Here is a 24,353-nt window from a genome sequence, read left to right on the forward strand (position 1 = left end):
ATTGAGGGTTCCTGTGACCATGGTGGGCACAGGCGAGGCCGACAGGGTCCAGGCTGAGTATGGAGGAGGTGGGCAGAAAGGGTGGACTGGGGAGAGCAAGCAGGAATGAAAGGCCTGGAAACAGCTCTGTAGGTTAGGGCAGTTTCTCCCTATCTCCACACCACCCTCAGGGGCAGGCATTATCACCTCCCACCTGTAAATATCTCTTAAGAGAAAGCAGGCCCTGGAAGTATATTTCTATCTGTGTATTTAAGATTTACCCTTTCTATATTTTATTCTTGTGTAACAGCAGAAACAATGATAAAGGTATGTTGTCCCTATTTCCCCAACTTCAACCATTGGTATTCCACTATTTGCTGTGTTTCCACATATAACCTAAGTGACTACTTATCTAATATATTTCTCTAAATCACTTTAAAAAATAAAAATATTTATATTTTATAAAGGAAAAGTAAATGTTAGTACCTCCAATGGAAAACCACTTTCACTCACCATAAACAGAAGGCATGCATCAACAAACATTAAAATAAGCACCTAAGGCTCCCTCCTGTCCAGCCAGGGGAAGCAAGCACACAGACAAACCCTCTTCCTGAGGACATCTTTCACAGCTTCTCCCAGATGCTACCCCAGCTTGCAGGCCAGGCCCTAATTTAGCAAGCTCCCAGATTTCTCCACCCCCATGCTCAGCTGCGAGACTGCTCCATAGACTTCCCCATACTCTTTTGCTGCTCTTGACCTCAGGCTAGAAACTTGAACCACATCTGACTCACTGTGTAAACAGGTGGCTTCCCGTCTTCTTCCATGATCAGAAACAGTTCTGTAGCAGAACTGATGCTTCATTAGCATTTCAGGAACCTCAGAGGGTTCTTGCCTGGATAAGTACTTTGTGGGAGGTACTGATGAGTTTTCAAGTTTTCCTGTTCACCCTCTGTGACGGATACTCAGGCTCTCTGCTGTTCACTAGCTCATCTTTTTTTTTTTTTTTTTAATTTTTTTTTTTTTTAATGTTTTTTATTTATTTTTGGGACAGAGAGAGACAGAGCATGAACGGGGGAGGGGCAGAGAGAGAGGGAGACACAGAATCGGAAACAGGCTCCAGGCTCCGAGCCATCAGCCCAGAGCCTGACGCGGGGCTCGAACTCACGGACCGCGAGATCGTGACCTGGCTGAAGTCGGACGCTTAACCGACTGCGCCACCCAGGCGCCCCTCATCTTTTTTTTTTTTAATGTATGTTTATTTTTGAGACAGAGAGAGACACAGCATGAGCAGGGAAGGGGCAGAGAGAAAGGGAGACACAGAATGTGAAGCAGGCTCCAGGCTCTGAGCTGTCAGCACAGAGCCCGATGCAGGGCTCGAACTCACGAATTGTGAGATCATGACCTGAGCCGAAGTCGGACGCTTAACTGACTGAGCCACCCAGGCACCCCAACTAGCCCATCTTAATACCTAATCTATTGGTATAAAAACCATTTTGTTAACTATTAAGACTAGTTTTTCTTTTTCTTTTTTAAGTTTATTTATTTTGAGAGAGCAAGCGAGCAGAAGCAGGGGAGGGGCAGAACCCCAAGCAGACTCCACACCATCAGCGCAGGACTTGATGCAGGGCTTAAACCCACAGTCTGTGGGATCATAACCTAAGCCAAGATCAAGAGTCGGATGCTTAACCAACTGTGCCGCCCAGGCACCCCAAGACTGTTTTTTCAAAAGATGACTAATTTGTAAGATTTCTGTTATCTATTTAATTCTTGTCTGGGAACTTGCTTTTGCTTATTTGATCAAGTCAAAATATTTTCCAATTTTTTTACTTGTTCTGATGAGTTTTTCATTCTTTCTCTGTTCCTTTGGGTGCATTTCTGGCTCCTTGGCTAAACTGTAATAAAGTCTAGCTGAGCTTAGCTTGCTTTGATAGTAAGGAAACTGACAGCTACAACAGATTTTCAAACTACAACTGTGGCCCCATCCCAGCATTTTTCATACATAAAACAGCGCATTCATTGTATTTTACAAGTGGTCTAGCCCTATTTTTTTTTTTTTTAATCTCTTCCTTGACTCAAATGCTCCTCAGGAGTATATTTTTCTCCTCCAAAATGTAGGGGCTAAAGAACAAAATCAAATTTTACCTCCCACTCTCAATGTATACAGTCAGAGAATAAAGGCTATAAAATTTCCTTGTTTTTGTTCTTAGTTTCTTTGTAATGGGGAATGTAAACAATATCCATGACATCCCCCCCCCTTTTCATGGAGATCCAGGGGCTCCATTCTCAGAGTAAAATGTGAATGGTACATTCCCCCATCCCTAAAGGCTGTCTGATGCAGTAGCCTTCCACAAAATGTACTACAAAATCTAATCTTACACTGTTTATTATATTTATGGAGTCCTCTTTCTAAATTTTATCCACTTGATTTAAGATAATAATGGAGGGGGAACTGAAACATTCAATTAAGGAATTATTTTTCTCTTTATATATTTCTGTCGCTATTGTTTGGTACACACAGAATCCATATTATGCTGGCTTTGTTACAGACTCCAATTTATATGGCAAATCTTATTCAACTACCACATTAAGCCCTTGCTCTACTGCTAAGATATCTACTAGAACCAGATACACTGCTATGCAAAACTTTGTTTTCACATTCCTTTTTTCTGGTATTATTATTGTCAAGTTCTACTACCTCTCTGTTTGATACAGTTTTGCTTTGTTTCTTGACTTTTCTCCTGCTACTTTTGCTCAATTTTTTAAAATGTTTATTTATTTTTAGAAGAGACAGGGTGGAAGTGGGGAAGGGGCAGAGAGAGAGAAACACAATCCAAAGCAGGCTCCAGGCTCCGAGCTGTCAACACAGAGCCCGACACGGAGCTGGAACTCATGAAACTGCGAGTTCATGACCTGAGCTGAAGTCAGACACTTAACCAACTGAACCACTCAGGCACCCCATACTTTTGCTCAATTTTTAATGCTTCTCTACTTTCTAATTAAAAATCAAGGGGCACCTGGGTGGCTCAGCTGTTTGAGCATCCAATTTCGGCTCAGGTTATGATCTCAAGGTTCGTGAGTTCAAGGCCCACGATTCTCTCTCCCCCTCTCTCTCTCTGCCCCTCCCCTGCTCATGCTCTCTCTCTCAAAAATATACAAACATTAAAAAAAAATCTTAAAAGTATACAAATTAAGTTGTTTTCAGCAGATAACACAAAACTGTGTAATACCACTACTATTTCATTCCAGAACATATTCATCATTCCAAAAACACCCACTCTTATAAAGTCACTTCCTAATCCCCTCATCCCACCCCTGACAAACACTAATCTATGTTCTATCTCTAGATTTGCCTATTCTGGACATTCCAGGTACAGCTGATTCTAGTTTTTTTGTTTTCTTGGGTGTTTGGGGGTTTTTGGGTTTTTTTGTTTGTTTGTTTGTTTTTTGCAGTAGTTATGTACTGTAAAGTTGCTGTGAATGCTGAATTACAGAGATACTCAGCCATGAGTGACCTCAGGGATGACCAGCTACAGAACCATCCAGCTGAGCCCAGCCAATCTACAGAATGAGAAATACCAAATTGCTGTTATTTTAAGTCATGAAGTTTTAAGGTGGTTTGTAACATAATAATAGCATAAACATGGAAGCATATCAGCAAGTGCCAGGGACAACATGCCTGATGTATGTGAGGACAAGCTACAGAACGATTTTCCAGAAAGAAACCCTAACTGTCCCAAATAACAAAATAGCAAGTCTGCCCATCACTTCACACACAACAGTACCCTGTACCAAAATTTTTATCTTAAAAAGCCTGCCGGCAAGGGCGCCTGGGTGGCTCAGTCAGCTGAGCATCCGACTTCGGCTCAGGTCGTGATCTCACAGTTTGTGGGTTCGAGCCCCGCATCAGGCTCTGTGCTGACAGCCTGCTCAGAGCCTGCAGCCTGCTTCAGATTCTGTGTCTCCTTCTCTCTCTCTGCCCTTCCCCCACTCATGCTGTGTCTCTCTCTGTCTCTCAAAAATAAATAAATGTTAAAAAAAAAAAAAATTTAAAAAAAGCCCACCGGCAAGTACCAAAAGAATGAAAAGCCTATCTCAGGTATCTGACAGGTATCTAATTTAGGGGTGGAGGGGAGCTCAGCATTTTGGCTATGCGCCTACATCTGCCCATCCTGAGCAGTCCCTGAAGAGGTGTGGAGCACTTTTACTTGTGTTTGTATCTCCTACAAGCCTCAATGCCCCTGGTCCCACTCCATTTTTCAGGTAAGGGAGGAGATCTTATAACTTTGAGGCCTGGCAGTCTGAGCTGTGGTGCAGCCAGGCCTGGAAGGGCTTCCCCTCCCAGGGCATGGTGTTAGATACACACAACTTGGCAAGGGCTCCTGAAGTTGTGTGAGAGGCTGACAAGGCATTCCGGAACAAATGCAGCTACAGCCTTCCAACACAGAGCTAGGAATTTGTATAGAAAAACAAAAACAAAAACCAAGTATGTGCACTTAAGAACTTCATCAGCTTTTATAAACATCACGTTGTCCATGATCGAAAGTCACGTCCACTGGAGATCTCTCTACCCAGACTCAACATTTAGACCCTTTCTACCCAACAACAATTAGACCCAACATTTCTACTACTGAGCTGTGAAAGCCTGATGGACACCTTTCATGATGATTATTTCAAACAAGAGAGGCTCAACTTCCCATGCAAAAGGATTTCAACTCCATCTTCCAGGGGTTCCAATGAAAAATTACTATATCAGTCTGAAAAACCATCTGAGGCCTTCCACCCTCATTCACTCCCTTTAATCTAAAAAGACCGTATAGTGGTTCAGGTGGCTACGCACCAACAATATGAGATTAAAAGTTCAAAAGAAAGTTCTGAAGTTAAGAAATAAAAACTAGACACAGTCCATAACAAAATCTAGATACTTCCAAGGGACAAGAGGAAGGCCAACCATAATAATGAATCAAGTACCTTTCCCAGAAAAATTAGCACATGTATGTTCATACAGAAGTAACTGGACACATGGCCACATTCAATTGCAAGGAATTCCAGGCCCACTAAAACCAACTTTGTGCTTTTATCTGGGCACACAGCCCTTGACCATGCCCCTTCCCCTCAGCACCACCCACTCTGAGCCACTGGCATTGTGCTGCCTGCCAGGTAGCTTTGATTTGCACCCTTCTTTTAGCCTGGCAGGGCCTCTCCAACCTCCCTCCCTCCCTCCCTCCTTCAAGTCTGAGTTCATGTGCTAACTGCTGTACGAGGTCACCTTAAACACCATTTGCCCTTTCCCACTCAAAGTAGCCCCACAATCCTTCATGAAAACTTCCAGGGACAGTACCTACACCCCCTAACTGCACAGGCAGCAAATGCCGGGCTGGTCTATTTACATGTGTCCCCACTGGTCTGCGAGCACAGGAGGGCCTCCTCAAATACCTGTGCAGGTCAATGGTTTGACTGAGATGTGCCCTGCCCATGAGGAATGACGGGAACCTCAGCAGCACTTGTGCATGCACTGGAGTTGGGTCAGGTAAGATTTCTCTGGAATCTGTGAAACATGGCATTAGAAAGGACTGAGGGGCCCCTGCCCCACAACAGCATCCCCAGAAGAGCACCACCTGAGAAAGACACAAGAAGCATGCCTTACCTTGGTCGGTTTTGGTTGCTGGCTTCCAGTTTTCAGCACTAATTACCGGCAGACAGACCTGCCCCTTTTCATCGATGTTCGGGTGATAGATCTTTGTTTTAAATGTGATCTTCGGTGGTTTGAATGGGTACTCTGCTGGAAAGTTGATTTCGATTCTGAAGGCCCCCTTATCATATGGAGGGTTGTCCTGCAGGGAATGAGAAAAGATCAAAATGAACACGCTACAGTTCAAACACCTGTAGCTGAGACAGGACTGTCCTGTTTACTTGAAAAATTAACTTATTTCAAATAGTATGCCAATTGAAGCCTTGTCACCTTCAGGGCAACCATCAATCGGTGTTTCCGGAGCAGGATGTCCGCAAAGCTGCATAAAGGTCTGCAACTGGCCGTGTGGTCTCTTTCTCTTTGTATCCTTAATAGACTTTGTTTGTTTGAGTAGGTTTAGGTTTACAGCAAAACTGAGAGGGAAGTACAGGTATCCCCCACTTTCCAGAAGTTTGAGTGACACCACTTTGCTTTCTTGAAAGACCTATGTTAGTACCTGTTTTGCTAGCCAACAGACAGAAATCTGAAGAGGATTTTCACTTTTACCAAAAAAGGCAAAAAATGAAAATAGCATTCAGCATCTGTTTTGCAGCAATCATTTATAGAGACAGCACTGCACCTGGAACAGCCAGAGTGGTGGCGCCGACAAGTGCCTTCTTCAGGAACTGCACTCAGCATCTGAGGCAAGCTGTCAGAGCTTTGAACTGTATCTGTAAACATCTGTGCTTTACCTTGACTTTTGTCTATCTGTTAGCAAGACGTGTCCCTAAGGTATCAGACAAGCCTGAGAGGTTAATTTTGGGGTCTGGAAACACTAACAATTTTTTCCATATAAATTAATAGTAACTAAATGCTTCTTTGCTTTACACCATTTTGGCTTATAAAAGGTTTCCTAGGAATGCTCCAGTTGTGTGTGTTTGTGAGTGTGTGTGTTTTAAGACTTATTTTTAAGTAATCTCTACACCAAACATGGGGCTTGAACTCACAACCTTGAGGTCAAGGGTTGCATGCTCCACCAAATGAGCCAGCTGGGTGCCCCAGAATGCTCCCCTGATAGCAGGGGAAAGCTGTACCGAATTCCTATATGTCCCCTCCTCCACTATCAACATCCCCCATAGAGTGGTTACAATCGATGAACCTACACTGACAGTTCATTGTTACCCATAGTCCAGTTATACTAAGGTTCATTCTTGGTATGCATTTTGTTGGTTTGGTATGGTATCATACATTATAGGTGGAATCATTCAGATTAGCATATTTCATTTAGTTATATTCATTTAAGGTTTTGCCATGTTTTTTCATGGCATGATAGCTCATTCTTCTTAGCACTAAATATTTTGTTTTCTGGATTTATCACCACTTATTCCATTCATCCACTGAGGGACATCTTGGTTGCTTCCAAGTTTAGCAATTATGAATAAAGGTGCTATACACACCTGTGTGTCAGTTTTTGTGTGGATATGCATTCCTAACTCCTTTGGGTAAACACTGAGCAGCATGATTCCTAGATTGTAGGTTAAGACTATTTTTAGTTTTGTTAAAAAGCACCAACTGTCAGGGTGCCTGGGTGGCTCAGTAGGTTCAGCAACCAACTCTTGATTTTGGCTCAGGTCATGGGATGGAGTCTTCCAGCAGGCTCCGTGCTGGGCATGGAGCCTGCTTGAGATATATTCTCATTCTCTCATTCTCTCTCCCTCCCTCCCTCCCCCTCTGCCCACTTGTGCTCTCATTCTCTCTCACAAACTAAACATTTACATTTTTTTAATGGTTATTTACTTTTGAGAGAGAGAGAGAGAGAGAGAGAGAGAGAAAGCATGAGTGGGGGAGGGGCAGAGAGAGAGGGAGACACAGAATCTGAAGCAGGTTCCAGGCTCTGAGCTTTCTGCACAGAGCCTGACACGGGGCTTGAACCCACGAACCTTGAGTGAGATCATGACCTGAACCAAAGTTGGACACTTAACTGACTTAACCACCCAGGTGCCTCCAAACTAAACATTTAAAAAAAATCACCAACTGGGTTGCCTGAGTGGCTCAGTCGGTTAAGCGTCCAACTTTGGCTTAGGTCATGATCCTGAGGTTTGTGGGTTTGAGCCATGTATCAGGCTCTGTGCTGATAGCTCAGAGCCTGGAGCCTGCTTCAGATTCTGTGTCTCCCTCTCTCTCAGCCTCTCCTACTCACACTTTCTCTTTCAAAAAAAAAAAATAATAAATAAATAATAAACATTAAAAAAACAATCACCAACTGTCTTCCAAAGCGGCTGCACTATTTTATATTCCCACCAGCAACAAATGAAAGTTCCTCACCAAGACATCCTCCCCAGCATTTGTTAGTGTTAGTGTTTTAGACTTTTGCCATTCTAATAGGTGTGTATGGTATCATGTTACTTTAGTTTGCAATTACCTAATGACAATATGATGTTGACTATCTTTTCATATGCTTATTGTCATCTATATATCTTCTTTGGTGAGGTATCTATTCAGATTTTTTGCCCATTTGAAAATCAGACTCTTATTATAGAGTTTTAACAATTTTTTGTATATTTTCGGATAGCAGCACTTTATCAGATATGTCTTTTGCAAATATATTTTTTGAAAATATGAACAGTCACACACAATATGAACATATAACAACCCAACCAAGACCACACTGAGTGCTAACGGTTCAAAGAGGTGGCGGAACTCCAGCTGAACTCTGGGGAACAGAGCTTGCCCCTAGTTGCTATCCACACATGGCCAGAACCATGCCCCACATCCTTGTCCCTAGGACAGCTCAAAGATCTAGACTTCAGGGCCTGGATGCCCTGATGGGCCCAGGAGCCTCTGAGAGATGCCCCAAGAAAAAGAGCCCCAGATTCTTCCCACCCTCCCTCTACCTCCAGGGTTGAGCAAACCCTTCATCTACTGCCTTTCCCCAATACTCTGGCTCTCCTGTGTGCCATCCAGGTGTGCCATGTCACACCCAACCCAAAGAAAGCTAAGCTTCACAGAGCGCCCAGGAATGCTATTGGCAGCCCCCCCGCCCCCTTCCTCTTCAAGCCCCAAACCATCTGGGCATCCTCCAGCAAAACATGGCTCCTCTGCTGGGAAGCAAGGCTGGCTTGCACCAGGTCTCTACACTGCCCTGTGTTCTAATCCTGCCCAAGGAAGGGAGGCATGGGGCAGGGGCTTTGGAGGACAGGTAAAGTTGGGGAAGGCTGAGCGGCGAGAGAAGACTTCCCGACAGATAGGACTAAAGACTATGATGGTGGGGTCTGGAAGGGGCAGTCTGGGGAAGACAAGAGGCCGGGAGCAGACAATGTGGCCGAGGGGTTACACAGGGTCTTCCTAAGGAAAGCCTGGGGCCACGTTTAGGGCTCCGAACTCCCCCTGAACAGCGGGATATACTCTCAGATTAACCTGTGGGGAAGCTTGTAAGGAAGTTGGAGACTCAGGGTCAGGAGTGGAGATGCTAACTAACAGTCTGGGTCGTATGCCTGTGTGAGGAGACTGACCTGCACACACCTGGGAAAGGATGTTAGGAGAAGACACGATTGGGAAATCATTTTTATCCCAACAAATCCTTCCCTAATCCCTTCTTCATGAACACAGATTTTTATGGAACACTGTCCAGAAGTTAAAGTGGTAGCAGACCCCTCCCAGACCTTGCCCTGTCTGCCCACCCCAACTCACTACCTAGGACAGACAGCTCAACTCACTGTTACAAATATACAAATTTGTACAAATTACAAATGGAAGGAACTCAGAGAATACTGCTTTTGTTTTTTAGGAGAGATTTAAATTTTCTAAGTAAAAATCATGTTCGCTTATACTGCTTGAGCAAAGTGAAAAGAGCTTTCCTTTATAACTTTTGTTTGGCTTGTGATTTCTGCCAGATTTATTCATTCACTGCCCCAGACTAGTCACCAGCCTTGTGCCTTGCCTTGTGCTGGGCACCGTGCTAGGAGCTGAGAGGCAAGAGATAGCTGGTCCCAGTTAGCAGTATTAACCTCAGTTCTACCTCCTCCTTGCTGGATAAGCCTGGGACATTCTTGAACATCTGTAAAATGGGAGTATAACAGCAGCCTGCACTGATGATGAAGTATGAGCACATACAGTCCAATGAGCCTGGCACCTGGCAAAAAGCTCAAGAAAAGCAGCTCTCTTGCTACCAGAAGCAGGACAGGCTGAGCCTCTCACCACAATCCAGGGAGTGTGGCTAAGCTCACCTTAACTTCTCTGAGACTCTGTCCTTGTCTGGAGCTCTGCGGAGGACCAAAGGAGTGGCTCGAATGTGTGCTGACACACAGACTGTCCACCAGTCCCAGAGACTTTTGCTGAAGGTGTGCAAAAATTAAAACACAGAAGAAGCATATACCTTCCGGATAAAGGCCTAAAGCCCCACAACTTTTGACATTTCAGACCTAAACTTATTATGCATGACCCTGACCAATGTTTTTCTGTCATTCCCACTTTTATGTATGCCTTGCATTCCCTTCAGCTCACATTGCTGTGTCAAGGAAAGTGTTTTGTTTTGTTTTTAATGTTTATTTATTTTTGAGACAGAGAGAGACACAGCATGAGCAAGCAAGGGGCAGAGAGAGAGGGAGACACAGAATGTGAAGCAGGCTCCAGGCTCTGAGCTGTCAGCACAGAGCCCGACGCGGGGCTCGAACTCACGAACCATGAGATCATGACCTGAGCCGAAGTCGGACACTTAACCGACTGAGCCACCCAGGCGCCCCAAGGAAAGTTTTTAGATGTAAAATTAATTTCTTCTGATAATTTTTTTCTTCTGATAATTTTAACATGTCATAAATTACTGCACAGATTTTAAATTTTACTCTCTCTCCTGAAGACGCTATAAGTGACAAGCCAAACATGTATCCACTCTCCCCTTTACATAAGTATATTTTATCAACAGTATGGTTGAGAAAAAAGGAAAAAGAAAAATAACTTTGGTATCGCTTTCATGCTAAGAATCCCCTTTTCTGGGTCATCTGGATGGCTCAGTCAGTTGAGCGTTCAACTTTAGCTGAGGTCATGATCTTGGGGGCTCTGCGCTGACAGTGCGGAGCCTGCTTAGGAATTCATTCATTCGTTCATTTTCTCTCTCTCTCTCTCTCTCTCTCTCTCTTCTCTGCCCCTCCCCCACTCATGCTCCCTCTCTGTCTCGAAATAAACAAACTTTAAAAACAAAATCCCCTTTTCTGCATTTGCTTCTAGTCATTACACACATGCATGTAAATAAGATTTGACCACTCTTTACCAAAGACTTACTACATGCTAGCTGTTTTTCTGTCTTATCTCCAATTCACTTCCCCTAACAGCACCCTCAGGCAGATGCTGTCATCACCCACATCTGGAAACTTAACAAATGAGGTGGAAGTTGAGTAATCAGCCTAAGACCCTAAACTCACCCTTCCTCTCCTGTAACACAACTTGCTGCATGTGCAGGCATACCTCATGTGATGGCATACCCCATCCTCGTCACCTCTGTGGGGCCTGCGGGCAAGAGGCACTGATGAGAATGTGCTGATGCTCATGTGGCTTGCTGTATCATGAGTCACGAATTGTTCTCTGTCCCTGTACAAGAAGTCTTTTGTCTCCTGCCAGCGTCCAATAAGCCGTGGCAGGCTACCTTGTTAGCTTGCAAGTAGGGCAAAAACTTCAGATCCTTCACAGTTCTCGACACTAACTTTGCAAGGCACAAAGTCATTCTGTGGCAACTAAGACCAAGAGGAAGCTCCTCCACACATGGCATCAGACCATCTGGGGCTGTTTACCCATGTGTCCTACTCCTAACCCTGTGGCCAAACCTAATCTTTCCTTTCCAGGGCAACCCTTCAAGAATCTCAAGACCCCATTGCACGTCTTCCCTTTCTTGAATGTTGACCCTGATTCCTTCAGTTTCCCCACATAAGTCACAGTTTGTGTCACTGCTGTGACTGCGTTCTCTGTGATGCAGTAAGGACACCACACAGCTCTCTGGCAGCCACAGAGGAAGTCAGTCCAATCCTCCCGCTCCCTGACGTACGTGGACTGCTGCCACATGGTGTGTCCCCACAGCATGTACACAGCTAACTGTCTGACACCACATGCAGGACTCATGGCTGACTTGATGCGAACAGTGGATCCTGGTTTAGAGCTAACGAACATGCTATCCCTTCTTCACTCCAGGATGAACTAAAGGCTCTGTGTATCGCATCCACTTCTGTCCATTTTGGTGACGACCCCTCAGTCGCATCCCATCCTTTCCCCATGCCTCATCCAGCAAGCTAACAAAGCCTGAGATTCACAATGATGCCAAGCCCACACCTGACCTGCTGGCTACCCGCCCCCCAGAGTTGAGCCGTGCTGTTGAAGGGGAGCTTTCTATGCTCTCATGTCTTCAGGGTCTACTCTAGAATCTTGTCAATTGGGGCTCCTGGGTGGCTCAGTTAAGCGTCCATCTTTGGCTCAAGTCATGATCTCATGGTTCATGGGATGGAGCCCTGCATTGGGCTCTATGCTGACAGCTCAGAGCCTGGAGCTTGGTTCGGATTCTGTGTGTCCCCCAACCCACCCACAATCTCTGTCCCTCCCCTGCTCATCCTCTCTCTTTCTCTCTCTCAAGAATAAATAATCATTAGGGGGCGCCTGGGTGGCGCAGTCGGTTAAGCGTCCGACTTCAGCCAGGTCACGATCTCGCGGTCCATGAGTTCGAGCCCCGCGTCAGGCTCTGGGCTGATGGCTCGGAGCCTGGAGCCTGTTTCCGATTCTGTGTCTCCCTCTCTCTCTGCCCCTTCCCCGTTCATGCTCTGTCTCTCTCTGTCCCAAAAATAAATAAAAAATGTTGAAAAAAAAAATTTAAGAATAAATAATCATTAAAAAATTTTTTAGAGTCTTCTCAAAAGCTGAGATAAGCTCATGGGTCTTCTGAACACAGACAATGTCTTTTTACCCTTTGTAAACTGTCAAGTATTTATTCTTTTGTAGCTATTCTGAAAATAAGCTTCCTGATTGCCTGAATCACAATATCTGCTCAATTAGTAGGCTGATTTTGCACTAACGTTGCTTTCTGAATGAGTTATTTGTACCATTTCCAACAATTTGGTTCACAGGGTTTTTCACACTATAGTTGTCAATGAAGACCCCACACTACAGAATTCCATCATACTGAAAGTATTAGTGGAAGTAATCTTAGAACTGGTTTTCCAATCTCTCATGACCAAACTACCCTATGAATTATATCTAAATTTAAAAATCATGCTCAGTGGGGCACCTGGGTGGCTCAGTCAGTTAAGCATCCAACTTTGGCTCAGGTCATGGTATCGCCATCTGTGAGTTCGAGCCCTGCGTCGGGCTCTGTGCTGACAGCTCGGAGCCTGGAGCCTGCTTCAGATTCTGTGTCTCCTTCTCTCTCTGCCCCTCCCCCACTCTCACTCTATCTCTCTCCCTCTCTCAAAAATAAATAAACATTAAAAAAAAATTTTTTGGGGGGCGCCTGGGTGGCTCAGTCAGTTGAGCATCCGACTTCAGCTCGGGTCACAATCTCACGGTCCATGGGTTTGAGCCCCACGTTGGGCTCTGGGCTGATGGCCCAGAGCCTGGAGCCTGCTTCCGATTCTGTGTCTCCCTCTCTCTCTGCTCCTCCCCCGTTCATGCTCTGTCTCTCTCTGTCTCAAAAATAAATAAAAGTTAAAAAAAAATTTTTTTTTAATTTTTTTAATGTTTTAAAAATCACAATATCCATGAACTGAATTCAATAAGGAATATTCTCTCCTCTGAACTCGTATGTACTTCTCACAACACAATCCACTACCCCCAGGAATGAAGTAGCCTTATTGTTATTCTTCATAGAAATATAACAAAAGCAACAACAACAACAAAGTATTAAACATTCCATCCCCCAGGTAATAGCTGTTAGTCGCTGCTGCATGGCCCTGCTATGTTCTCTATGCATATGTAGCATAAACAAAGACATTTTATTCTGGACATCTATACATACATATTTTTTAATTTTTTTAATGTTTATTTTTGAGAGAGAGGGCTAGTGAGCAGGGGAGGGGCAGAGACGGAGGGAGAGAAAGATTCCCAAGCAGGCTCTGCATTGTCAGCATGGAGCCCGATGTGGGGATTGATCTCACAAACCGTAACATCATGACCTGGGCTGAAAGCAAGAGCCAGACACTTAACTGACTGTGCCACCCAGGCATCCCATCTATACATATTTCTTATAAGCAGTTATAAAACTGGAGTCATACTGTCTATATAATCTTTCATAACTTCTGTTCATGTTGCTATCTATACATTGTCTTCCACTCTGCAATCCAGATGTTTCCCATTTCTGTCACGCCAGAACACCTTGCAGGTGGAGCCACACTCAATGTTACAGAGACCATGGAGGGCAGTGCCCCAGGTGGCTTCTGTCCACAAAGCCTGTGCCTGGTTTGGACAAGAGCTCAACAGTTCCCACCAACATGGAAGGATGCTCTTCTCCCTAAGAATATCCCCAGTGCAATCTGAGGTTGGTGGCAAAATTATTTTTTATGTATGGCTCTGGGTCAGAAACCAGGGCTCCCCTCATTTGGTTTCAACCATTACAGCTACAGAAAAGCAGAAGGAAGAAGCTCCAGGACAATCAACAGGAAAGCGGAGAAGAGCAGAAAACACAAACCAAGGCTGGGCCCTGAGACAGGCAGGACTTGGCTCCTCCTCAGTCCCGAAGGGCAATGTAGAAAAAAGGAAGGTATCTGGAGGGTGAGGATTTCCGGTGAAATGGGCTATAAAGTGAATAAGGATCCAGAAAGGAAGGTGAGAGATTACAACTACAAATGTAGCAACAAAAAGGTAAAAGAAGGAAACCAAAGCTTCACACACGCTCCTGGAGGCCAGGGTGGAGCTGAGGGAAATCTTCCTTCTTCCTTGACAAAAAATAACCTAACACTAAAGGAGCTTTTATATTGTGCCTGGGAGAGTGCCAAATACTTTTAATCAAGAACACCACACCAATCACCAGAGGGCAACAGGAAAAAAAAGGAAGGAAAGGGTGCTTATGTCACAGACATCCGAACACCCTACTAGCTTCAGAAAGTAGGTTTTGCTGCAAGTGGGGAAAAAACGTTTTTTAATTGAAGCATAATTCACGTAACACACAATTAACTATTTTGGCACATACAATTCAGTAGTATTTAGTGAATTCATAATGTTGTGCAACCACCTCTAATTTTAAGACTTTCTTTGCCCTCACTCTGTATCCGTTAAGTAACAAATGGAAAATCAAGGCAATGAAACTTTGTTCAATTTATTACATTTTTGCTTCAGTAGAGGCTGAGGGGGCTTGGCCAGAGGTGGCTAACTTCTCCCAGGAGGGAGAGGAGACAAGCTCAAGGTTGAAGGAGGGACCCTCAGGCGGAGGCAGGCAAGCCAAGAACACACACTGCTTTCTACAATCTGGCCCTAAAGTTGTTAAAATAATGTTCAATACTAACAGAGACAGAAATCCGCGTTTGTTGTAGAAAATGTGGGATGTGGGCAGGCAGAGGAGAAAACAAGCTCCTCTAGTCTAGCCTCCCTGACAGAGGACTGGGGCCAGAACCTTAGTAGATGGCATTCCTGCCCCTTCTTTTAGGTGAAGGCACATGAGGCTCTCTCTCACATGCTGGGGAACTGTGCGCACAGTGCCATAACACCTTTATTTACTTTACAGGCTGCCACCAACATTACCCTCATCACCCATGTACACTTATCTCCTTGATCTTTCTACTGGCTGCAGCATACTCTGCTGTCTGGATATACCACAATTTCTTTACTGTTACCCCCCACTGCAGGGCGTGAACTCCGTTTCATTTGTAAAGACGATACCAATAGTATCACGAGTACCTGTGGGAGCAAGCATTAAAGACCCTACATTTTTTTTTTTTTTTTAATTAAAAAACAAAGCTACTATGTATTCCCAAGGCATCATTGGCCAGTGCCCCTTCTTCACCACAGGAAAAAGCACGGGAGGCAAGGTTGTAGGGAGCCATGAGGATATGGTAGCAGCACTCACTCTGGGAAGCCACAAGATCAGTGATGTTCTCATATAAGAAGCCTGGGTTTATCTAAAACAGAGGGAAGTGGTGGCAAGGAAGCCTTGTTCTGGTGGGCTCCTCACAGCACTCTGATAGCTGCTGCATTTTGATCACCTGTCTTCTCCATTAGTCCAGGAGATCCCTGAGAGCAGGGACCCAAGGCCTCAAATGTTTGCTAAACTCAGATTGTCTTCTCGATTACAAAATCATCAATGCCAGTGTTTACGTTATTCTTTTGAATATGGCCAGGAATGGGTCAGCTCTCAGAATAATGGTTTAACACACCTGAAACACAATGACCCCAGAAGTCAGAACCAGCCTGGAGCTTATACACAGAAGAGAAAACATTTCTACAACTCTGGATATCCTAGGCACCAGTCACAGCTTAAAGTTGCTAATAAAGTAGGAAGTATGAGAATCTCACAGTCAATCTAGGTGGTAGGGAGTCAATTCTAGGTCATTCACATGGAAATAACACAAGCTCTTATTAGAAAGGAAAATCTGATTATTGCCGCTTTTTTTAAAAAACCAAAGCTAGGGGTGCCTAGGTGGCTCAGTCTAGCTGAGTGTCTGACATTGGCTAAGGTCATAATCTCACGGTTCGAGTTCGAGCCCTGCATCAGGCTTGCTGCTGTTAACGTGGGGCCCATGTTGGATCCTCTGTCCCCTACTCTCTCTGCCCCTCCCCCACTCACACGTTTACATTCTCTCTCAAAAATAAACATTTAAAAAAAAAGCTAATTACAACTGAATTAAAAAAAAAAAAAAAGCAGGCCCAAATAACCCAATTCTAAGAATGGGCAAGGTAGCGGCTCAGTTGGTTAAGTGTCTGACTTCAGCTCAGGTCACAATCTCACTGTTCATTAATTCAAGCCCCACGTCGGGCTCTGTGCTGACAGCTCAGAGCCTGGAGCCTGCTTTGGATTCTGTATCTCCCTGTCTCTCTGCCCCTCCCCCACTCACACTCTGTCTCTGTCTCTCTCAAAAATAAATAAACATTAAAAAAAAATGGGCAAGGTAACATGAACAGACATTTCTCCAAAAGATACATATAAATGGCCAACAAGCACAGGAAAAGATGTTTCAAATTATTAGCCAACAGGGAAATGCAAATCAAAACCATAATGGGATACCACTCTGTACCCACTAGGATGGCTGTAATTGAAAGGACAGACAATATCAAACGTTGGCAAGGATATGGAGGAATTAGAACCCTTACACACTGCTGGTAGGAATGTAAATGATACAGCCACTGTGTTAACAGTCTGGCAATTCCTCAAATGGTTAAACATAAAGTTACCATATGACCCAGCAATTCCACTCCTATGTAAATACCCAAAAGAAATGAAAACACACGTCCACCTAAAAACCTGTACATGAGGGGCGCCTGGGTGGCGCAGTCGGTTAAGCGTCCGACTTCAGCCAGGTCACGATCTCGCGGTCTGTGAGTTCGAGCCCCGCGTCGGGCTCTGTGCTGACAGCTTGGAGCCTGGAGCCTGTTTCAGATTCTGTGTCTCCCTCTCTCTCTGCCCCTCCCCCGTTCATGCTCTGTCTCTCTCTGTCCCAAAAATAAATAAAAAACATTGAAAAAAAAAAATTAAAAAAAAAAAAAAAAAAAAAAAACCTGTACATGAATGTTCACAGCAGCATTAAAATTTTTTTTTTTTAACATTTATTTATTTTTGAGACAGAGAGAGACAGAGCATGAACAGGGGAGGGTCAGAGAGAGAGGGAGACACAGAATCTGAAACAGGCTCCAGGCTCTGAGCAGTCAGCACAGAGCCCGACGCGGGGCTCGAACCCACGGACAGTGAGATCGTGACCTGAGCCGAAGTCGGACGCTTAACCGATTGAGCCACCCAGGCGCCCCCACAGCAGCATTATTCATAACAGCCAAAAAGTGGAAATGATCCAAATGTCCATCACCTGATGAATGGGTAAATAAACCATGCTATATCCGTTATAATGAATATTTGGCAATAAAAGGAATGAAGTACTGATACATGCTACAACAGGGATGAACATGAAAGTATTACGCTAAGAAAGAAGCCAGACACAAAAGGTCATATGTGGTATGATTCCATTTATATGAAATATACAAAATAGCTAAATCTACAGGGACAAAGTAGATTTTTGGTTGCCTCAGCCTGGGGGGGATGAACTATGGGTGGTGGGTGATTCTTTTGGGAGTAATGAAAAATGTTCTAAAATTGTAGTGATAGTTGCCTAACTGTGAATAGACTAAAATCCATTGAATCATACACTTTAAAAGGATGGCATGTATGGTTTATGAATCTCAATAAAACTGTTTAAAAAAAAAAAAATCAGGGGCACCTGAGTAGCTCAATCAGTTAAGTGTCCAACTCTTGATTTTAGCGCAGGTCATGATCTCACGGTTCTTGAGTTCAAGCCCTGCATTAGGCTCTGCACTGACAGCACAGAGCCTGCTTGGAATTTTGTCTCTCAAAGTAAATAAATAAACTTAAAAAAAAAAACAAAATCAAAGCAAACACAGAAACAGTGGTTCTCAACTAAGGGCAATGTTGTCCCTCTCAGACAGGTTTAGAAATGCCTAAGGGTGGGGCGCCTGGGTGGCGCAGTCGGTTAAGCGTCCGACTTCAGCCAGGTCACGATCTCGCGGTCCGTGAGTTCGAGCCCCGCGTCAGGCTCTGGGCTGATGGCTCGGAGCCTGGAGCCTGTTTCCGATTCTGTGTCTCCCTCTCTCTCTGCCCCTCCCCCGTTCATGCTCTGTCTCTCTCTATCCAAAAATAAAAAAAAAAAAAAAAAAAAAGAAATGCCTAAGGGTGCCCTTACATCATCCCAATGACAAAGTTGGCCACTGGCATCTAGTGGACAAGAAACAGGGACAATATGACACAGATAATCCACACACACATACCAAAATGCAGCGTACGACACAACCTCACTGAGAAATACTGCTTTAGGATAATTACAGATTGAATTTACAAACCGTGTGTGAGGTGCTTACTATGTGTGTCACATGGTGCTAGGCACAGGAAGTAGAAGGGAAACAGATTTCAGGCTCCCACCTGAATCAGAACTCACTGAGATAGATATCAATATCACAATACAGCAAAAGTCACACTGTGAGCAGTGCCCAAATAGAAGGGGGCACAATGATGGGTGGGTCACACCAGGCCCCAACAGGCTGTCCAGCCAACAGGCATTCCCCCATTTCTTTGCTGGCAAACTTCTGGTTTTGTATGCAGTCACACTGCTCCCTATTGTGACACAGGGGTAAATCCTGACTGGTCTAAACCTGTCCAACAGGTAGCCACCAGCTGCTAGTGGCTATTGTGCACTTGAAATGTGACTCTTCAGAGTTGAGAAGTGCTGAGTGCAAAACACCACCTGGATTTCTGAGATCTTGTATTTATTTTATTTTATTTTTTTAACGTTTATTTATTTTTGAGACGAGAGAGACAGAGCATGAGCGGAGGAGGAGAGAGAAAGAGGGAGACACAGAATCTAAAACAGGCTCCAGGCTCTGAGCTGTCAGCACAGAGCCCGACGCGGGGCTCGAACTCACAGACCGCGAGATCATGACCTCAGCCGAAGTTGGATGCTCAACCAACTGAGCCACCCAGGTGCCCCCTTAAGATCTTGTATTAAAAAAAAAAAAGAATGCAAAATATTTCAGTAATAATTATTGATACTGATTATATGTTGAACCATATTTTAAACATATTGCATTACGTGAACTATTTACAAAATGAACTCCCAAATGAATTTTTAAAAATTTTAGTGGGACTACTAGAAAATTTTAAAGTACAGCTGTGGCTCACAGTATGTCCCCACTGGACAGCACTATCCTACTTCAGCCAGTGATTGCTACAGGGTGGGGTGGGGGTAAGCCATGTGTCCTGGTTCTGGATAACATGTGAGGGGCCTGTGGGCAGCTTCTGGGATAGGTGTCTTTGCTCTTGGTCACATCACACTACATGTATGATAAAACTTCACAGACATAAACACACACATATTAACACTGGAGAAATCTGAATAAAGTCAGTGGACTGTATTACTTAATTTTCTGGTTATGATATGATGCTATGGTTATGCAACAGGTGAAGGGTACTGCCGATCTCTCTATATTATTATAATTACATGAGAATGGACGATTACCTCAAAATAAACAGTTCAAAGAGACAGAGAAGTGAAGGGAAGAGAAGGTCCTCTTCCGACCCTGGACACTGGGGCCCTGCAGGAGTCTGCAGTACTGCAGCAGTTTTCTGACAGCTGGGTAAAAGCTGGACTGAATTGAACCAAGGTCAGGAGAAGAGGGACAGGCAGAATTCAGGTCCTTGCTCACATCACTGAGTTGCTGGATTAACCGGCTAAGAGCACAGAGCATGCACCATCAGATTTTGTCAGGTGCAGTAACTTTCCCTTTGCAAAGCTAAATTGAGTTGGGGGCTTCCTTACTTGGGAGTCAAAAGTGACCTCACCAGTACAAATGGTGACTGCAGAGAACACAGAAGGGTAAGATTCACCAAGACCAGGGGATGGGGAGTTTCAGAGAAGACTCAGGAGGAGGAAGATGAGTACCCTAAGCAGAAGGGGCAGCCTCCTAAGCAGGAATAGAGGTCATGTTCCTGAGAAAATGCGATGTCTCTCTCTCAAAGTTAACAGGAATTTGATGCAACAATTAGTTTTGAGTACCCTAGCCAAAGCCCAACTTAGGGTCAACTGGTGGAGGGCACTGACCTGTAGCCCACACAACAAGGAAGCAAAGCTGTTTAAAAGAGGCTGGTATATGGGGCGCCTGGGTGGCTCAGTCGGTTAAGCATCCGACTTCGGCTCAGGTCATGATCCCACAGTTCGTGAGTTCGAGCCCCACGTTGAGCTCTGTGCTGACAGCTCAGAGCCTGGAGCCTGCTTCACATTCTGTGTCTCCCTCTCTTTCTGCCCCTTCCCTGCTCATGCTGTGTCTCTCTCTGTCTCAAAAATAAATAAACATTTAAAAAAAAAAGAGGCTGGTATCCAGCACACATCAGGGAGAGTTGATGATAAGCCTGTGAGGCTCTGCAAAGAACTCCTGAAATGGAAAAGCTTGCACAGAGACAAAGGTACTTCCAGTTTTCGAAAGACAACATTAATCAGTGCAACTGATGCCCATCCTCAAAAATATTCTGGAGGAGTTCACCAGAACCTGGTATGTGTGGGCACTGAAAGGAGACAGCAGTGAGCCTCAGGAGCCAGCACGGAGACCGGACAAACTGCAATGTCAGAGAGACTCTATTTCCTCTCCCACCAGCTGGCGGGGGGCACAGCAAGGAAGTACAAGGCTTCTCCAGAGAGCCTTCATTTCATTTTAAAAACAATTCTTGGGGCAGCCTTTGATATACAAGGCCTCAGGGATACAAAGATGACTCACAAGTCTGCAGTTCTGAAGCCCAGAGGCAAAGACATTCAGGGCAGCTGACTGGAGCACTGACCACAACATTGGCTGAAGTAAACACTTGTTCTGCGCCTGCCCTGCAGGAGCACCATCAACCTATTTAGTCCCCTGCCCACTGTGAGAGGCAGGGACTTATGAGTTTTACAGATGAGAAACTGAGGCACAGACCATTAGAAGGAAGACTACTGTCACTGCTGGAATGTCTCCACCTGTGAACATCTTACCTTCTAAATAACAGGTAAAACTAGCACCACCATAAGTACCACCATAAGTTCAGGGTGACAATGATATGGGACAGGAGTAGCCCAGGCAAGAAAGGAACTCAAGATGGAATAAATTCCTGCCTTAAAGAACTAAGCACTCAAATCACAAAATTAGAAAAGGACAAAGAGCAAACACCAAGGAAAGAGAAGACATCATAACATAAAAGCAGAAGTTAACATAAAAGCAAAAATTAGCTATTCACAACACAGAAAAAGAATGAAATTTCTACTTCATAATACTAAAACTAGTATGATCATCTTACCCAAATCCACTAGAACACAAAAAACACATTCCAATCTCACATATGAACACATACAAAAACACTAAAGACTAGTAAACTTAACACAATGGAATTATTTTAAAAAATAGTCCACAGTGAAAGAGGGGTTAATTCAGAAAGGGAAGAGAGATTTAATTAACAGGTCACTTTGAAAACCCATATCATAAAATTTAATTGACAAGTAATATGGCCTTTAATGAAATCCACTCATTCCTGATTAAAATTAAAAGATTTGAGAGCAACATCAACAAAATGGCAAAGCAAGCAGCTCCAAACTCCTATTCCTCCACAGAAACATAAAACAAAACAAAACAAAAAATGCACGCAAGAAACTGTCAGAACCAATTTTGTAAAAACTTGGGAAAACAGTCCAAGGTTTACAGCAACTAAATAAACCAAGAATCAAGAAAAAAAGCAACTGAAAAATGGTGGGAAAGCTTTTGTGGCAATTTTACCTGCCCTTACTCCACCTCCTCCCAGGCTGGGCAACAGACAGTCTTGCAGATGGCAGCCTCTGTTTCCAGTGTGGGACCCTGGTCCCCGGCTCCAGAGGGAGCAGAGCAGAACTTACTTGCAAATTATTGTGTCTGTCTGTTCTAACGTGTCCAGGGGCTACCTGAGGCGCTGACACACAGTGCTCATCTCTGTTTTGCCTAACTCAGAATCCACATAGGGTGAAAAATCATAGGCACTGCTCAAAAACATTGTAAGACACAAGCCACCTGGAGCAAAAGATAATGATTAAGACTTCCTAAAGCAATGGAGGAAAAGCCAAGAAGAAATCTAGCGAAATTAGGACATTCAAAAGTGCTCAACCACACTGGGGAATTGAGAAAGCCATGCACATGCCTCGAACAGGCTACATGCTCAGAAAAGTCCTGAGAAGATCTGAAATTTTCACCCACTGTCTAACTATAGCCTCAACACAAGCAACAAGTAAAGGCTTGGCTCTGTGTTGAAGTAGTACCCTAGACAGAGCCATACTGCACACAGACCGAGACTCTTTTTTTAAGGCTTCTGGCAATCAAGGAAATTTCAGCCCAAACACTGGTAGAACACAAGTGAAACCTTTAACAATCAAGAATAGCAAACCCCAGGGCTCCTCGCTCAGTCAGTAGAACACGCATCTCTTGATCCTGGTGTCAGGAGTTCAATCCCCATGGTGGGTGTAGAGATTAAACAAACAGGGGTGCCTGGGTGGCTCAGTCAGTTAAGCATCCGACTTCAGCTCAGGTCATGATCTCACAGTTCATGATTTGAGCCCTGCATCAGGCTCTGTACTGACAGCTCAGAGCCTGGAGCCTGCTTCAGATTCTGTGTCTCCCTCTCTCTCTGCTCCTCCCCTGTTCATTCTCTGTCTCTCTCTCAAAAATAAACATTAAAAAAACTTTTTTTCAAACAAACAAACCAGCAAACCTTGGGCAAGAGGGAGAATCTGATTCCAGATTACAATATTCAAATGTCTAGGGGCGCCTGGGTGGCGCAGTCGGTTAAGCGTCCGACTTCAGCCAGGTCACGATCTCGCGGTCCGTGAGTTCGAGCCCCGCGTCGGGCTCTGGGCTGATGGCTCGGAGCCTGGAGCCTGTTTCTGATTCTGTGTCTCCCTCTCTCTCTGCCCCTCACCCGTTCATGCTCTGTCTCTCTCTGTCCCCAAAATAAATTAAAAAAACGTTGAAAAAAAAAAAAAAAAAAAGAACAATATTCAAATGTCTAGTTTTCAATAACAACAACAACCACCACAAAGTATACAAAGAAAAAGACGGGTGCCTGGCTGGCTCTGTCAGTAGAGCACATGATCTTGGGGTTATAAATTCAAGTCCCATGTTGGGTGTAGAGATAACTTAAAAATAAAATCTTTAGGGGCACACCAGGGTGGCTCAGTTGGTTAAGTGTCTGACTCTTGTTATCTGCTCAGGTTGTGACCTCATGATCAGGAGATGAAGACCCACGTTGGGCTCTGTGCCGAATATGGAGCCTGCTTGGGATTTTCTCTCCCTATCTCTCTGCCCCTCCCTTGCTTGAGGATGCTCGCACACACTCTCTCTCAAAATAAATAAACTCTAAAAATAAATAAATAAAGGGACTCCTGGATGGCTCAGTCAGTAAAGTGTCCAAATCCTCATTTCAGCTCAGGTCATTATCTCTCAGTTTGTGGGATGGAGCACCGTGGTGGGCTCTGCGCTGACAGCACGAAGCCTGTTTGGGATTTTCTCTCCCCCTCCTTCACGCACACATACGCCCTCTCTCACAAAATAAATAAACTTTAAAAAACCTTAACATTTATTTATTTTGAAAGAGACAGCACGTGCAAGTGGGAGAGGAGCAGAGAGAGAGAGGGTCAGAGGACGTGAAGCAGGCTCTGTGCTGAAAGCAGATAGCCCAATGCGGGGCTCAAACTCATAAACTATGAGATCATGACCTGAGCTGAAGTCAAATGCGAGCTAAGCCACCCAGGCGACCCTAAGATTTTTAAGTAATCTTTATATTCAACATGGAACTTGAACTCAAAACCCCAAGATCAAGAGTCGCATGCTCTACCAACTGAGCGAGCCAGGAGCCCCAATTATAACCCATTTAAAGGAATAAAATAAATCAACAGAAACCACTCCTGAGGAAGTCTAAACACTGGGCTTACTAGACAAAGAATTAAAATCAACAGTCTAACACATGCTCAAAGAAGCAAAAGAAATA

General features: G+C 44.4%; 1 protein-coding gene across 2 annotated transcripts in view; it reads right to left on the reverse strand.

Annotated features, from left to right (window-relative positions):
• The window catches only part of UBE2L3 (ubiquitin conjugating enzyme E2 L3), a 56,745-nt gene that overhangs the window by 2,635 nt on the left and 29,757 nt on the right, over positions 1 to 24,353 (reverse strand). For both annotated transcript variants that reach the window (XM_058692875.1, XM_058692876.1), the window contains one exon: positions 5,624 to 5,810. In XM_058692875.1, the coding sequence (XP_058548858.1) occupies positions 5,624 to 5,810 (187 nt within the window). The remainder of the gene's footprint in view (positions 1 to 5,623; positions 5,811 to 24,353) is intronic.

The sequence above is a fragment of the Neofelis nebulosa genome, chromosome 11, assembly GCF_028018385.1.
Source record: "Neofelis nebulosa isolate mNeoNeb1 chromosome 11, mNeoNeb1.pri, whole genome shotgun sequence".
In the NCBI taxonomy this organism is placed as follows: domain Eukaryota; kingdom Metazoa; phylum Chordata; class Mammalia; order Carnivora; family Felidae; genus Neofelis; species Neofelis nebulosa.